This window comes from Suncus etruscus, chromosome 8, assembly GCF_024139225.1.
Source record: "Suncus etruscus isolate mSunEtr1 chromosome 8, mSunEtr1.pri.cur, whole genome shotgun sequence".
Lineage (NCBI taxonomy): Eukaryota > Metazoa > Chordata > Mammalia > Eulipotyphla > Soricidae > Suncus > Suncus etruscus.
In genome coordinates, this window is record NC_064855.1 from 6,916,256 (window position 1) to 6,931,808 (window position 15,553).

Sequence of the window (15,553 nt, forward strand, 5' to 3'; positions counted from 1 at the left end):
GCGCTGCTGGAGTGACCCAAAAACCAAAAAAAAAAAAAAATATATATATATATATATATGTATATAATTATAAAAATAAATATAAAATATTTATAAAAAATATAAATTTATATTTAAAAAAACAACAGGTAAAGCTATAGCAATGCCTTGCATGTGGCCATCCCAGGGTTCAATCCTTGGCATCCCATATGGTCTCCCAAGCCTACCAGGAGTGATTACTGAATGCAGAGCCAGGAGTAACCCCTGAGCACTTCCAGGTATGGTCCTCAAACCAATAAAAACAAAACACAAAACCTGAATATTCCTGGAAGTGACTCTACCAAGGAGAAAGCCAACAGTGGTTTCTGAGGACTACCATGCGTGGTCTTAACCCAAAGAGGTAATAATAATAAATAAAATACTGATCTCTTTTAAGTATTCAGGAATTCTATATAGTTCATTATATAACATGGGAAAACTTGTAATAGCCAACTAGAATAATTTAAAAAGGATATGGCTATTCTTATGTTCATTTTTTTTATTTTGTTTTTTTGGGCCACACCTGGTGATGCTCAGGGGTTACTCCTCGCTATGCATTCAGAAATCGCTCCTGGGGGCCGGAGCGGTGATATAAGTGGTAGGGTGTTTGCCTTGCATGGAATAACCTATGACATATCGTGGTTCGATTCCCCAGCGTCCCATATGGTCCCCCAAACCAAGAGTAATTTCTGAGCACCTATCCAGGAGTAACCTCTGAGCGTCACCAGGCGTGGCCCAAAAAGCAAAACAAAGAAACAATCACTCTTGGCTTGGGGGAACATATGGAATGCTGGGGGATCAAACTGTGGTCTGTCCTAGTGTGCAAGGCAAATACCCTACCCCCTGTACCACTGATCTGGCCCCTCTAGTTCTCTTTCTTGAGCCCTCACCTGTTGGTAGCCTTTACCTACACAATCAACCTCAACCCTCCACAAACATCCAAAATAATGTACATATCCAAAATAATGTCTATGTCTGAGATTATACCCCTCCTCTTCACTTTATCAGGAGAAAGTGCTCCATCCCCCTCACTTTAGATAGGGAATATCTTATTCCCTAATGTGGAGTATCCTTTCCCCCAGTGCCCTTATCTAAGCTTCCTTTTAAGATGTTAATCCCATCAGATAGTCAGTCCCATCCACATCTGGGATGGGTGGGCTATTTTGAATAAAGAATAAAAGGTGCTGGCTTGGAGGGAGGAGGAGAGGAAAGAGACACATGAAGGAGGAAGCAGCAAAAGCTGAGAGAGGGGCAGCAAAGAGTTTAGCAGAGAAGCACATGCGAGGAAAGGAATATGGCAGACAGAGCTATAGAATAAAAGCAAGCTGGGGCCGGGCGGTGGCGCTAAAGGTAAGGTGCCTGCCTTGCCTGCGCTAGCCTTGGACGGACCGAGGTTCGATCCCCCGGTGTCCCATATGGTCCCCCAAGCCAGGAGCAACTTCTGAGCACATAGCCAGGAGTAACCCCTGAGCGTTACTGGGTGTGGCCCAAAAACCAAAAAAAAAAAAAAAAAGAATAAAAGCAAGCTGACTCCAATGAAACTTTAACAGTTTGTGAATTATTCCTCCGGTGTTATCCTGCATCTTCAGACCCACTGGCTGAAGGGGCTAGAAGTGCTGGCTGTGCTGGGGCAGCCTCACCCAACATGTGGACTTTATGCTTTACTATCTGTGTTTTATTTTAATCAACAAGGAAAGAAAGAGGAAAGGTCAGGAAGACTTACAAGTTTTTCTGCTTAAGAGAGATGTCAGGAGGCTATGGGAAGGGATTTAGGGCAGTGCTGTTTTCACAGGCTTTGCTTGGTAACATGGCCACAAACAGATGCAATGTAATTCCACCACAGTTAAACAAAGCACTCCAAAATCCAGATATTTCCATACGGTCCTCCAGCAACTATACCTCAAAAGATCCTTATAGATAAGCCTTGTTGTTTCCAGGTAGGGTTTAAGCATATCTTCATATTGACAAAGAGCTCCACCAAGACAAAGATGTTTGAAAAGACGAAACAGGAATTCTTCTCTATCTGCCTGGCTGAACACTTCATATTTTTCTGAGTCTTCCTCTAGCAAAACCTAGGGGGGTGGGGGAAGGAAAACGATCATCAGAAACATACAATTTGGGGCTCTAATTTTTATATTTTCAAAACTCCCAATTTAAATATCACTAAGTGTGCCCCCTACTCCACCCCCCCCCCCCAAGAAAAAGAAAAAAAAATCTGAAGCAACGGAGAGTGACTGTAGGACCTAAGCTTGTTTGTCGCAGGTTTGGGGGCCACACCCAGCAGCGCTCAGGGGTTACTCTGGCTCCGCATTCAGAAGTTACTCCAGTCAGGCTCGGAGAATCGTATAGAATGCTGGGGACCAAACCTGGGTCAGCCGTGTGCAAGCCAAACGCCCTACTGGCTGTACTATCGCTCCAACCCCCTGAAGTCTTTTTTGTGTTGTTTTCTTTCCTTTCTATCTCTTTTTAGTAATATTTTTAGTTCTACCGCAACTTCAGTGTTGAGTTACTGCAAGTCTTGTTTGCAAACAATAGGCACATAAACAGAGATATATAATGAATAAGATTTTGAGTCTGTGCTTCTCTCGGAGATTAGCTAAACACAAAGGGTCACTTTTAAAGACTTACTTCATCCAGCTTCACAGGGCCTGAACCTATTCTTTCCTCTGTCCCTTAGTTATTTTGACTTTAGTCGCTGCAGCAGCACCTTTTACTGACCTCTGCTTTTCCTGCTCTCCCTCTGGTACTACCTTCCAGATCACTAGTCTTCAGGGATTGTTGGTTTCTTTCCTGTTTGTGCAGGTGGGGTGGTTTGGGCTGCACTCGGAAGCAGTGCTGAGGGGGGGTCACCCCTGCCTGTGATTACAGATCATAATGCTGCGCTGCGGACTGAACAAGGGTCTTAAGCCAATACTATCTCTCCAGCCTGGTTCTCAGTGTCTTGGAAGCTTACTACTTCTTTGAAACAGTTCTTGTGGAATAAAAAAAAAAAAAAACAAAAACAGTTCTTGTACCATTGAAATTTACAGATAATTGATTAATGTGTTGCCTAGGGTTGAAACAAACAGATGGTGAATTTACACTACCACATCTGAAAAATTATTTGTCTTCCTCTTTATTTTTGTTTGTTTGTTTGTTTGGTTTTTGGGTTACACCTGGCGGTGCTCTGGGGCTACTCCTGGCTCTACATTCAGAAATCGCTCCTGGCAGGCTCGGGGGACCATATGGGATGCTGGGATTCAAACCACTGTCCTTCTGCATGCAAGGCGAGCGCCTTACCTCCAAGCTATCTCTCTCTGGCCCCTTGTATTCCTCTTTAAAGAAATGTGAGATAGGGCCCGGAGAGATAGCACAGCGGCGTTTGCCTTGCAAGCAGCCGATCCAGAATCAAAGGTGGTTGGTTCGAATCCTGGTGTCCCATACGGTCCCCCATGCCTGCCAGGAGCTATTTCTGAGCAGACAGCCAGGAGTAACCCTGAGCACCGCCGGGTGTGGCCCAAAAACAAAAAAACAAAAAAACAAAAACAAAAAAAAGAAATGTGAAATACTTAACAATATGAACACTGGGGAGTGGAGAGATAGCATGGAGGTAAGGCATTTGCCTTGCATGCAGAGGGACAGCGGTTCGAATCCCGGCATCCCATGGTCTCCCAAGCCTGCCAGGAGCGATTTCTGAGCGTAGAGCCAGAAGTAGCCCCTGAGCACTGCCGGGTATGACCCAAAAAACAAAACAAAACAAAAAACAAAGACAAAGACAAAAAAGCAACAACCCAATAAACAATATGAACACTGCAAGATTAAAATAATAATAGGCAGGGCAATAACACAGTGGATACTTTGCAGAAAGTAGACATGGTTTCGCTCCCAGGCATCCCATTTGGTCCCCTGAGCCTGCCAGGAATAATTTTTAAGGACAGAGCCAGGAGTAAACCCCAAACCATAAAAGAACAACAACAACAACAACAACAAATAAACAGATAAAAAAAACGGACAAAAATAAAAAAATAAAATGGGAAGAGAAAATATACCTAAGGAGTTTCAGATGAAAGACAGCAAAACCAATTTTGCATAACATATTACAAGCCAATTGTGATTGTGGTAAAGAAGGGGGAATATGCATCAATGCGTTATACCACCATCAGTCTAAAAGCAAAATCTACATTTAATTAGGAGCACAGATTAAGTACGTTTTATTTTAGACTTATACTTTTTTTAAAATTTTTTCTCTTTATTTGATTATCTTGATTACATAAATGGTTGTGATAAGGTTTCAGTCATATAAAGAACTTATACTTAATTAGGAATAGATTAAGTTCAAAGGTTTTGTTTGGGTCACACCCAGCGGCTGCGCTCAGGGGTTTGGCTCTACGCTCAGAAATCGCTCCTGGCAGGCTCAGGGGACCATATGGGATGCCGGAATTTGAACCCCCTCCCCCGTCCTTCTGCATGCAAGGCAAATGCCCTACCTCCATGCTATCTCTCTGGCCCCAGGCTCAAAGTTTTTTAATCTGGAGTTTGAGGGATACTGAGGTGCTGGAAGAAAGGTCTCTCCAGAGGGCCATGCAGTGTTGGGGATCATATTAGGGTTGCTCATATGTAAGACAAGCATCTTTTTTTTTGGTTTTTGGGTCACACCCGGCAGCGCTCAGGGGTTACTCCAGGCTCTATGCTCAGAAATCGCTCCTGGCAGGCACTCGGGGACCATATGGGATGCCGGGATTCGAACCACCGTCCTTCTGCGTCTAAGGCAATGCCTTACTACTGTACTCTAGCCCCAAGACAAGCATCTTTTTTTTTTTTTTTTTTTTTTTTTTTTGGTTTTTGGGTCACACCCAGCAATGCTCAGGGGTTATTCCTGGCTCTACGCTCAGAAATCACCCCTGGCAGGCTTGGGGGACCATATGGGATGCCGGGATTTGAACCAGTGACCTTCCGCATGTAAGGCAAACGCCTTACCACTGTGCTATCTCTCCGGCCCCTCAAGACAAGCATCTTAACACCTGCACTATCCCTTCAGTTTCAAGCTCTATATTTAATTTTCTTTTTTTTTTTTTTTTTTTTTTTTTGGTTTTTGGGCCACACCCGTTTGACGCTCAGGGGTTACTCCTGGCTATGTGCTCAGAAATCGCCCCTGGCTTGGGGGGGACCATATGGGACGCCGGGGGATCGAACCGCGGTCCTTCCTTGGCTAGCGCTTGCAAGGCAGACACCTTACCTCCAGCGCCACCTACCCGGCCCCTATATTTAATTTTCTAAATCTCAACTGAAAATCCATCATAAGGTCAATACATAAGAAACATTTTTTTTTGAGGGGGGCCCACACCCAGGGATGCTCAAGCGTTACTCCTGGCTATGCGCTCAGAAATTGCTCCTGGCTTGGGGGAATCATATGGGATGCTGGGGAATCAAACCACAGTCCTAGGTTAGGGCATGTAAGGTAAATGTCCTACCACTTGCGCCACCGCTCCGGCCCCTAGCTTTTTTTTTTTTAATTTTATTTTTTGTTTTTTTTGGGTCACACCCCGCAACACTCAGGGATTACTCCTAGCTCTACGCTCAGCAATTGCTCCTGGCAGGCTCAAGGGGGGACCCTATGGGATGCCAGGATTCGAACCATCATCCTTCATGCAAGACAAACACCCTACCTGCATGCTATCTCTCCGGTCCTTTTTTCCCTTCCTCCTCCTTCCTTCCTTCCTTCCTTCCTTCCTTCCTTCCTTCCTTCCTTCCTTCCTTCCTTCCTTCCTTCCTTCCTTCCTTCCTTCTTCCTTCCTTCCTTCCTTCCTTCCTTCCTTCCTTCCTTCCTTCCTTCCTTCCTTCCCTTCCTTCCTTTCCTTCCTCCTTTCCTTCCTTCCTTTCCTTCCTCCTTTCTTTCCTCCTTTCCTTCCTCCTTTCCTTCCTTCCTTCCTTCCTTCCTTCCTTCCTTCCTTCCTTCCTTCCTTCCTTCCTTTCTTTTTTTTTTTTAAGGTCTCTCAAGCTGACTTAGCCACAGGACTTCTTTTTTTTTTTTTCTTGGTAGCCACAGGACTTCTGATACACCAGACATTTAAAATCACTAACAATTATTGGGGTCGGAGCAATAGAACAGCACATAGGGCACTTGCTTTGTGCGTGGCCAATGGAAGTTCGATCCAGGCACCCTCAGGTCCTGCGAGCCCAAAAGGGAATTGATCTATGAGCACAGAGCCAGTAGTAACCCCACACACTGCCAGTGTGGCCCGCAAACAAAAACAATGAGGGGCCAGGGAGAGCACATAAAGGTCTGGAACATGTGCTTTGCAGGCAGGGAAGGCCCCAGCACTGCAGTTTCCAGAGCACAGCCTACAGCAATCAAAGAGCATGTCAAGCAGTGTGCACACACACATGCAAAATCACTTTGCCTTTTCCTTCCACCTTTTCTGAGTTAATTGGTACAAGTACCCTTAAATATGTCAACCCTGACCCTCAAGTGACTTATGTTAAACGCTGGCTAATAAAAGTGGCAGAAAAAGCAGCAGAAAGGAGAAGCTGGGCTGGCTCAGTAAGATCCAAGGAGCTGCTCAACAACCTCAAGCCGAAAACACACTTTTTCCACGACTGTCTGATTTCTTGTGCGAAACCGTAAGCTAACATCCCATAAAGTAGCCCCTGAACAGCACCGGGCATGCCTCCCCACAAATATCTTCTGAACCAAAGTTCTTATGAAGGAACAGTTTACACAGTCGGATTAGCACTCTCTTCTACTGAACTGATTAAGCTGCACAATTTAAAAATCAAAGTCAAGCTAGGATGTCACTCAGTGGTTCAAATGCATGCTTTAAATGTATGAGGCCAGGGCTGGAGCAATAGCACAGCGGTGGGCATTTGCCTTGCACGTGGCTTACTCAGCATGAACCTGGCTTCCATCCTGAGTCAGGAGCGACTTCTGAGCACATAGCCAGGAGTGACCCCTGAGCTTCACCGGGTGTGGCCCAAAATACCCCCCAAAGGTATGAGGCCCTGGTTTCAAAATAGAACCGAAAATCAAAATTAAGAGTTGGACCCAGAGCAATAGCACAGCAGGTGAGGTGTTTGCCTTGCACAAAGCCAACCTGCTTCGCTCTCAAGCATCCCATATGGTTCCCCAAGCCCACCAGGAACGATTCCTGAGCACAGAACCAGGAGTAACCCCTGAGAGCCACTGGGTATGGTCCCTCCCCCCCTCCCAAATTAAGAGTGACCTGGGACCTATTCCTCCTCCTCCTGTCTGCATACAAATTTTTTTTACCTGTGCAGGCCAGCACTAGCATGACTGTGATGGCTACCAGCCAGCCAGGAAGGTCAGCACCAGAGCCTACCCTTACAGAGCAGCAGGATCTTAAGAGGCAGAGGACTGTACCTTTAATTCAGGAAGTTATTTATTTCAGTCAGTCAGAAAGAAGCAAAGCTAAAGACCTTGTTCTCACAAAGTGGCAAAGACAATCAGAGAAACTAGCAAGCAACGAGCTGGATAACAGACACCCAAGACTTCCTGCACACAGGAATTATCTGACAAGACGACCGGAGGGGCTGGGAAGTTAATACAGGGATTAGTACCCCCAAAGAATGATCAAGCTTAGTCCTGGAGACCCTCAAAGTATTGGTCCATCTCTTCAGGCTAGCAAGCTGACCCAGACCTCACTGCTATAGAATACTGAGTTGGAAGCAAAGCCTCCCTTACAAAGTCCACTGATGAGCCAGAGTGATAGCAGAGTCGTTAAGATTCTGGACTTGCAGGAGGCTAACCTACCTAGATTATCTGACAAAATCCCCAGCACTCCATATCTGATGCCCTGGTCCCCCTTAGGAATGCTCCCTGAGCACAGAGCCAGGAGTATGGCCTGAGCACTGACACGTATGGTTCCAAACACATGTACTGTGAAGGCTCTAAAATGGAAAGGTCCTAGAAACACAAAGGTGTGTGACTGAGATCCAAGGGAACATAGCTGAGATCAGCAGCACTACAGAAAAGGGCCCCAGCGCAGACCAGAAGTTTCTGAATGTTGATTTCTAACCTCAGAAAGGAGTGTCACTGTCTCCTTTGTAGATACTTTTATGACCTCATGTCAGAAACATGTGCTGGTAACTAAGGAACAAGCCATTCTCATTCCACTGTGTACTTTGTGATTCCCAATTAGTGCTTTCCTTTCTCCTTAAATGAATACCCATGTCCTGTAGATCACTGCAGGCTATGGATGCCACCTGTATCCTACAGACCAGAATTCAGTGGTCAGTGGCCTGAGCAGTTTCCCTAAGTCATTCCTCTCTGGCTTACAATATGTCAGGGATAGAGATGTCCTGTCTCCTTTCTTTCTTACTTTTAGAATAGTAAAAAAAAAAAGCAGTAGCAATCAATATTAGAAGCTTCCTAAGTGCCAATAATTGTTCTAGGTGTTTCTTTTCTTTTCTTTTTGTTTGTTTGTTTTTGGGTCACACCTGGCAGCAACCAGGGGTTACTCCTCGCTCTGCGCTCTGCACTCAGAAGTTGCTCCTGGCAGGCTAGGGGGATCATATGGAATGCCAGGATTCAAATCACTGTCCGTTTGCAGACAAGTCAAATGCCCTACCGCTTCTAGACATTTCAAATGTATTAACTCACATAGATCTTTGTTTTTGTTTTTAGGGCCACACATTTTGGCACTCAGGGATCACTCCTAACAGTATTTGAGGGATGACCTCAATGTGAGACATCGAGGACTTAAATCCAGGTTGGCCACGTGCAAGACAAATACTCCACCTACCATACTATGGTTCTGGGCCCTAGCTCACATAATTCTAACACTTACTTCACGGATATAGTCAGAGAAATACAGAGAAGTTCAACAACCATGTTATTATTAATTCTTTGTTTTGTTTTTGGGTTACACCTGGCAGCGCTGAGGGATTGCTCTGGGCTCTGTGCTCAGAAATGGCTCCTGGTGGGCAAAGGGGACCATATGAGATGCAGGGATTTGACCACTGTCAGTCCTGGGTAGGCTGTGTGCAAGGCAAACGCCCTACCACTGTGCTATTTCTCCAGCCCAATAGCCCTGTTCTGAAAGCGTCACAGGCTGTTCAGGGCTCATGTCCATTAATCCCCTGCTGGCTGTAATGCTGAGAACTATGAAACTTGCAAATAACTAGGAGGATGGCGGGCCTGCCAGCCCAGAAGAAACCCACCAATGCCATGATTATAACTAATTATTACTTTCCAAGAAGAGACATTCGATGGTTTTCTGGTTGGTAAAATTTTGCCTACAAATTCTAGTGTGAAAATATTTTAATACTGTACTTACCTTTCGTAACTCATCAGAAACAAGAAAAGGATCACAAAAAGAATCTAAGCATTTCACAATATGTCCATTTTCTCTCACAATATTTTCAGCATATAATCGATTAAAAAATGCCATTGATATCTGTGTACAAGGAACATTTATAGCTTCAATTTTTTTCACTTCAGTTCCTGTGGGAAAGATTTTATAAATATAAAAAAATAGCATTCTATTATTCTAAAATAAATACTATTACATAAATCCTAAGAAGTATACTACTAATTATAACATATACTTAAATAAAAATTAAAATCTTTTAAAATTTGGGCCCAGAGAGATAGCACAGCGGCGTTTGCCTTGCAAGCAGCCGATCCAGGACCAAAGGTGGTTGGTTCGAATCCCGGTGTCCCATATGATCCCCTGTGCCTGCCAGGAGCTATTTCTGAGCACAGCCAGGAGTAACCCCTGAGCGCCACCGGGTGTGGCCCAAAAACCAAAACCAAAACAAAACTTTTAAAATTTTACTACTTATTCATACTTATTAAGCATAAAAATTTATAACACTCTATTATTTCAGGAGTAGGAATGTATCTCAGTGTTATAGCCCTGAGTTTGTCTGCATGTGGGAGTCCTAGGGCTCATATCCTGGTACTGTAAGAACAAAACAAAACCCTCACTGTTTTTAGATTTAGGATGTGTAAATGAGAATTTTTGTTTGTTTTTGTGTCACACCCGGCAGCGCTCAGGGGTTACTCTGGCTCTGCTCAGAAATCACTCCTGGCAGGCTCGGGAGACCATTGGGATGCCGGGATTCGAACCACCATTCTTCTGCATGCAAGGCAAAAGCCCTACCTCCATGCTATCTCTCCAGCCCCCTTATGTAAATGAGAATTCTTTTTGAAGATTAAATACATTGCGTACTAGATCAGGTTTGCTTTCTTTTCTTTCTTTTTTTTTTTTTTTTTTAATAGTAGTCACACACATCACTATTCTAGAATGGGTACTGGAGGGTTGAGGCACTTGAGATCATCTTCAGGGCCTTATATCCATATGAATGTACTGTATCACAAAAGCAGTGTCCCTGTCTTAAGTCAGTTTTAGTGAATATAGCAGTTTATTAAAAATAAACACTGTAAGGGAATATCTAATGGCCAGGGGCAACAGAGAAGTGACCTACAGCACTGAGTTTGTGCTGGGTGTGGTGCTGGAACATGGTATGTCTGAAGCTCTATTATAAATAGTATTGCAAATTATAATGTCTACATTGAAAAAGACTTTTTATTTTTGGTTTTGGAGCCACACCCTGCTGTGCTCAGGGGTTCTTCTGGCTCTGCACTCAGGAATCACTCCTGGCAGGTGCAAGGGACCATATGGGATCAAACCTGGGTGAGTTATGTGCAAGGCAAACACCCTACCCATTGTGCTATTGCTCTGGGTCCTAAACATTTTTTAATTATATGACTTTCAATGTGCAGGGATTGCTTTACATGGTTTTAGATTTGTACTATGTTTAAAGTTATATCACAAAGAATATTTTACTTTTTGATTTTGGGGCCTTAAACAGTAGTATTCAGGGAATAATATCAGGAATGACCTACCACATCACATGCAAGGTATTGCCTTAACTCCCATATTATTTCTCTAGCCCCACAAAAACTTCAGTTATTAGCAATAGGTATTTCTTTCATTGTTTTGTTTTATTTTGTTTTGGGGCTACACTGGTAGTGCTCAAGGGTTACCCTTGGCTCTGCACTCAGGAACTATGCATCAGAACCTGGTGGGTTCAGAGGACTACATGGATGATGGGAATCAAACCAGGGTTGGCTGCATGCAAGTTTCTTACCCTCTGTATCATCTCTCTAAACCTAGTAATAGGTGTTTCTAAAGTTCTTTAGCAAATCTTCAAAATATTTGTCTCTCTGGGGCTGGAGAGAGAGTACACATAGTTCAGAACTCCACCAGAAGTAAACCCTGTGCACAGAACCAGCAATAAGCTCCATACACAACCAGGTCCTCCCTGCCCCCTGTTCAGGGAGGAGACCTGAGAAAATTAATACTTGAGTTTCTTTTCTTTTCTTTCTTTCTTTTTTTTTGGTGCACTTCTTTACTCTGGCTGACCATGCTAGAGCAGAGGCAAAAAGATGCCTGGAGCCATAAATGATGAATGCTTCAGTAATTTCAAAAACTATGCTGTAAGAAAAGTCCCTTTTGTTTCAGAAGCAAAATCCTTTAAGGGATTAAGGTGAAAAGAAGATCATGGAAAATGATAGAGTAGTCCAGCAATAGAGGAAGATCAAAGAACAAGATCAGTGAAGAGCTAGGCAGTATTCAAAGATGGGAGTGTGGCCCCAAGATGAGCCGGATCCTGGGTGACAGGCTATTTTAATACCTCTCTCACCTAGCTGACATGGGCAGTGCCAGAGACTTGCCTTGCAAGTGAAAGCAGTTAAATCCAAATCATAATCTGAGGTATGGCAACAGACCCTGCTATGGATAGAATCTGGTCTCTAAATGTACACACAGATGTCTTTAACCCAAAGTGATGGTATTTGGAAAGGGGCTTTTAGGGAGTTCGTCATGGTGAAGTGTGTGGGGAACTGTCTCCCCAACCTTTGTTCTTGAATTGTGCTCAGTGCTCATCTGCAGCTGAATGACTGGCTCTCTCTTTGGTCTGCCTGGTCTTGAGAAGCTTCCTTCATTTTGTTTCATTTCTTTCCTTAGTTCAAACTGGCAGCATCTTGGTTGGAACCATCCCACCTTGACTCTGGTTTCTGGAGAACGAACCTATCAGTATCTGAGTCACATTCATGACCTCACCACATGGTTGATTAGATATATCCTTAGTTGCATCACTTCAGAACAAGTGCTTGGGACCATTGGGGGAGCAGGAGAGGACACATTCTCCCATTTGAGAGACAGCTCTGGCTCACACATATTCTTTTTTGCAACAATAAATAGTTTAAGAATTTTGTAACGAAAGATAGTTTAAGAATTTTCCTGGGGCCGGAGAGATAGCATGGAGGTAAGGCGTTTACCTTTCATGCAGAAGGTCATGGGTTCGAATCCCGGCATCTCATATGGTCCCCGAACTTGCCAGGAGTAACTCCTGAGCGATGCCGGGTAAGACCCAAAAACAAAAACAAAAACAAAAACAAATTTCCTCATCTTTAAGTTCTGGTTCCTTTTTTGCTTAATTACTCCATCTTAAATCTGTCTGCTTCCTTTCATACTTTATAATAAGCAGAATGAAAACAAATACTCCTTCTCAGAAATCATTTTAGCTACATCTTGATTGCTTCATTTGCAAGTTCTGCCTTCCATAAAATAAAATACTAAAACACAATTCAGCCTTGCTGTCTACTATTTTGTTTTATTTTGGATGTTCAGGGATCACTCTCAGCTGGTTGAAGGGATCTTTTTTTGTGTGTTTGTTTTTTGTTTTTGTTTTTGGGCCACACCCGGTGACGCTCAGGGATTATTCCTGGCTAGGCGCTCAGAATCTCTCCTGGCTTGGGGGACCATATGAGACGCTGGGGGATCGGCTGGGGGATCGAACTGCGGTCCATCCTAGGTCAGCCACTTGTGCCTACTGCTGTGCCACTGCTCCAGCCCCTGGTTAAATGGATCTTAAGCAGTGCTAGGAATCAAATCCAAGCTGGCTGCATGCAAGACAAGCACTCTACTCCTGCTGTTCTCTTATCTCCAGCCTGTTTTTTGTTTGTTTTGTTTTGGGGCCACACTCAGTGACTCTCAGGGGTTTCTCCTGGCTATGTGCTCAGAAACTGCTCCTGGCTCAGTCTGGACCATATGAAGCTGGGGATTGAACCCAGCATGCAAAACAAAAGCCCTATCGCTGTGCTATTGCCATTCCCCCCCCCCCCCCCTTTAAGCAGTGTTAGGAACCAAACCTAGACCTCACACATGAATGTAAAGTGCTCTACTACTGACCTACATTCTAGTCCTCAAGTTCTCTTTTTTTTGGTTTTGAGGTTATGCCTGGCTCCGAACTCAGAAATTGCTCTTGGCGGGGCTGGAGAGATAGCATGGAGGTAGGACATTTGCCTTGCATACAGAAGGACAGTGGTTCGAATCCCGCCATCCCAAATGATCCTCTGAGTCTGCCAGGCAAATAGAGCCAGGAGTAACCCCTGAGCGCTGCTGGGTGTGACCTCCCCTGCAAAAAAACCAAAAAAAAAAAAAAAAAAGAAAAAGAAATCACTCTTGGCAGGCATGGGTACCACATGGAATGCAGGGATTTGAACCACTGTCCGTGCAAGGCAAACACTCTACCTCTGTGCTATCTCTCCGACCCCAAGTTCTCTATCATTTTATTACAGGGCAGCCCTTCCTCCAGTTTCTCAATTATACCTAAGATGTCATCAGGAATAACCCTAATAATTCATTTTTTGGGGGAGGGGGAGTTTTGGGTCACACCCGGCAGTGCTCAAGGTTACTCTTGGCTCCATGCTCAGAAATTGCCCCTGTCAGGCTCGGGGGACCATATGGGATGCTGGGATTCGAACTACTGACCTTCTGCATGCAAGGCAAACGCCCTACCTCCATGCTATCTCTCCAGCCAAACCTTAATAATTCTACCTCTAGCAAGAACCCGACAGCCTGTGATTAATGCAAACTTTCAAGGGCTCTTCCACCTTGTAGACAGAAGCACTCCAGTTCTAACTGCATTCTGTATAGGGCTGCTCAAGTTGCTCTCACTGAGCATCACAGAGGAAGTGGTTTGAGTAGTATATCTCCTGCTCATGTTCTGGAGGCTGGCAAATCCAGCTCAAAGTGGCACTGGTTTAGTTTCTGGTAAAACATTCCTTTCTAAGACTGTGTCTGGCTGCTTGCTAACTGCATCCACCAAGGGACACAGTTCTGTTCTCTTCTCCTCTTGTAAGGGGCACTAATCACCTCCTGAGCGTCCCTCAAGACCACATCTAAACCTAAGTATCTCTCAAAGGTCTGTTCTCAAAATACTAGAACATTAGGGAGTAAGTTGCCAACACAAGAATTAGGTGGAGATTAGGCAACACAATTCAGTCTGCAGTACTTGCTAATGTTATGTAGGGATTTGTTTTCTAATTTTTTTGGGGGCCATATCCAGTTGTGCTCGGTCGGGGTTTACTCCTGGCTCTGTACTCAGAGATCACTCCTGATGGACTTGAGGGTGACTTTATAGTCAGAGATCAAAAGTGGGTCAGTTGTATGCATAAAAAAAAAAAAAAACAAACAAAAAAAACCTTACCTGCTGTATTATCTCCAGCTTCTAAATTTCAATTTGTTTCGCTAGTTTTGGGGACACACCTGGTGGCACTCAGGGATCACTCCTGATTCAGGGTTCTGCACTCAGAGACCACTCATGGCAGGCTCAAGGAACCATATGGGATGCTGGGAATCAAACCCAAGTCACATAAGGTTTATATGTGAACCCAGGTTCAGATAAGATTCACACCGGCCACATAAGGCAAGGGCCCTACTTGCTGTACTATCACTCTGGCCCCAGATCTTTAAATTTTAGAAGACACATAATGTGTCACACATTTATTTGCTGCTTTTCTGGTTACCCCATCAACGTAGAAGTGGCAATGGTGGGACAACAGTCTTGAATTCTAGGATCTAGATTTGAGTCTTCATTTCACTTTTTAAGCTGATTGTCATGTGGAATTTTATCATCTCTGGCATATTTTCTTAAATGTTAGAAAAATCAAATGATTTTTGTGTGTGAAAGTTGTACCTATATGCCGATATGGGAAGAGACAGTGTATGTTTTGGTGAGCTTTGTTTTTGTATTGATCAATATACATGTTTTATATACATGGATGATTTTATTTTCAAAAAATTTTTTTTATTTTCAAAAATTTTAATTGGTAAGTATATTCAGCTTAACTTCATAAACAGTTTAAAGATCATACTGTGGCCCGGAGAGATAGCACAGCGGCATTTGCCTTGCAAGCAGCTGATCCAGGACCAAAGGTGGCTGGTTCGAATCCTGGTGTCCCATATGGTCCCCGTGCCTGCCAGGAGCTATTTCTGAGCAGACAGCCAGGAGTCACCCCTGAGCACCGCCGGGTGTGGCCCCAAAACCAAAAAAATAAAGATCATACTGTACCAGATTTATCTACAAATTTTTTCAGTGGTCTTTAGCCAAAAGCAGTAAAATATGACCTACTAAATCCAACGGTAATCTTGTTCTTGACTAATGCTTTAGACTAATTATTTTTTATTTCTTTGGTTTAGGGGCCACACCTAACTCTACTCAGGGCTTACTCCTGGCTTTGAGGGAA

General features: G+C 44.0%; 2 protein-coding genes across 3 annotated transcripts in view; one reads left to right on the plus strand and one right to left on the minus strand.

The window, feature by feature from the left end:
• TMEM123 (transmembrane protein 123) overlaps positions 1 to 15,553 on the plus strand; it is a 639,759-nt gene that overhangs the window by 217,745 nt on the left and 406,461 nt on the right. The gene's annotated exons all lie outside the window — the stretch shown is intronic.
• Positions 1 to 15,553, minus strand: part of CFAP300 (cilia and flagella associated protein 300) — a 30,561-nt gene that overhangs the window by 1,602 nt on the left and 13,406 nt on the right. The window contains exons 4-5 of the mRNA XM_049778355.1: positions 9,291 to 9,457; positions 1,918 to 2,090 (exon numbers count right to left, since the gene is read on the minus strand). Of these exons, the coding sequence (XP_049634312.1) occupies positions 1,918 to 2,090; positions 9,291 to 9,457 (340 nt within the window). The remainder of the gene's footprint in view (positions 1 to 1,917; positions 2,091 to 9,290; positions 9,458 to 15,553) is intronic.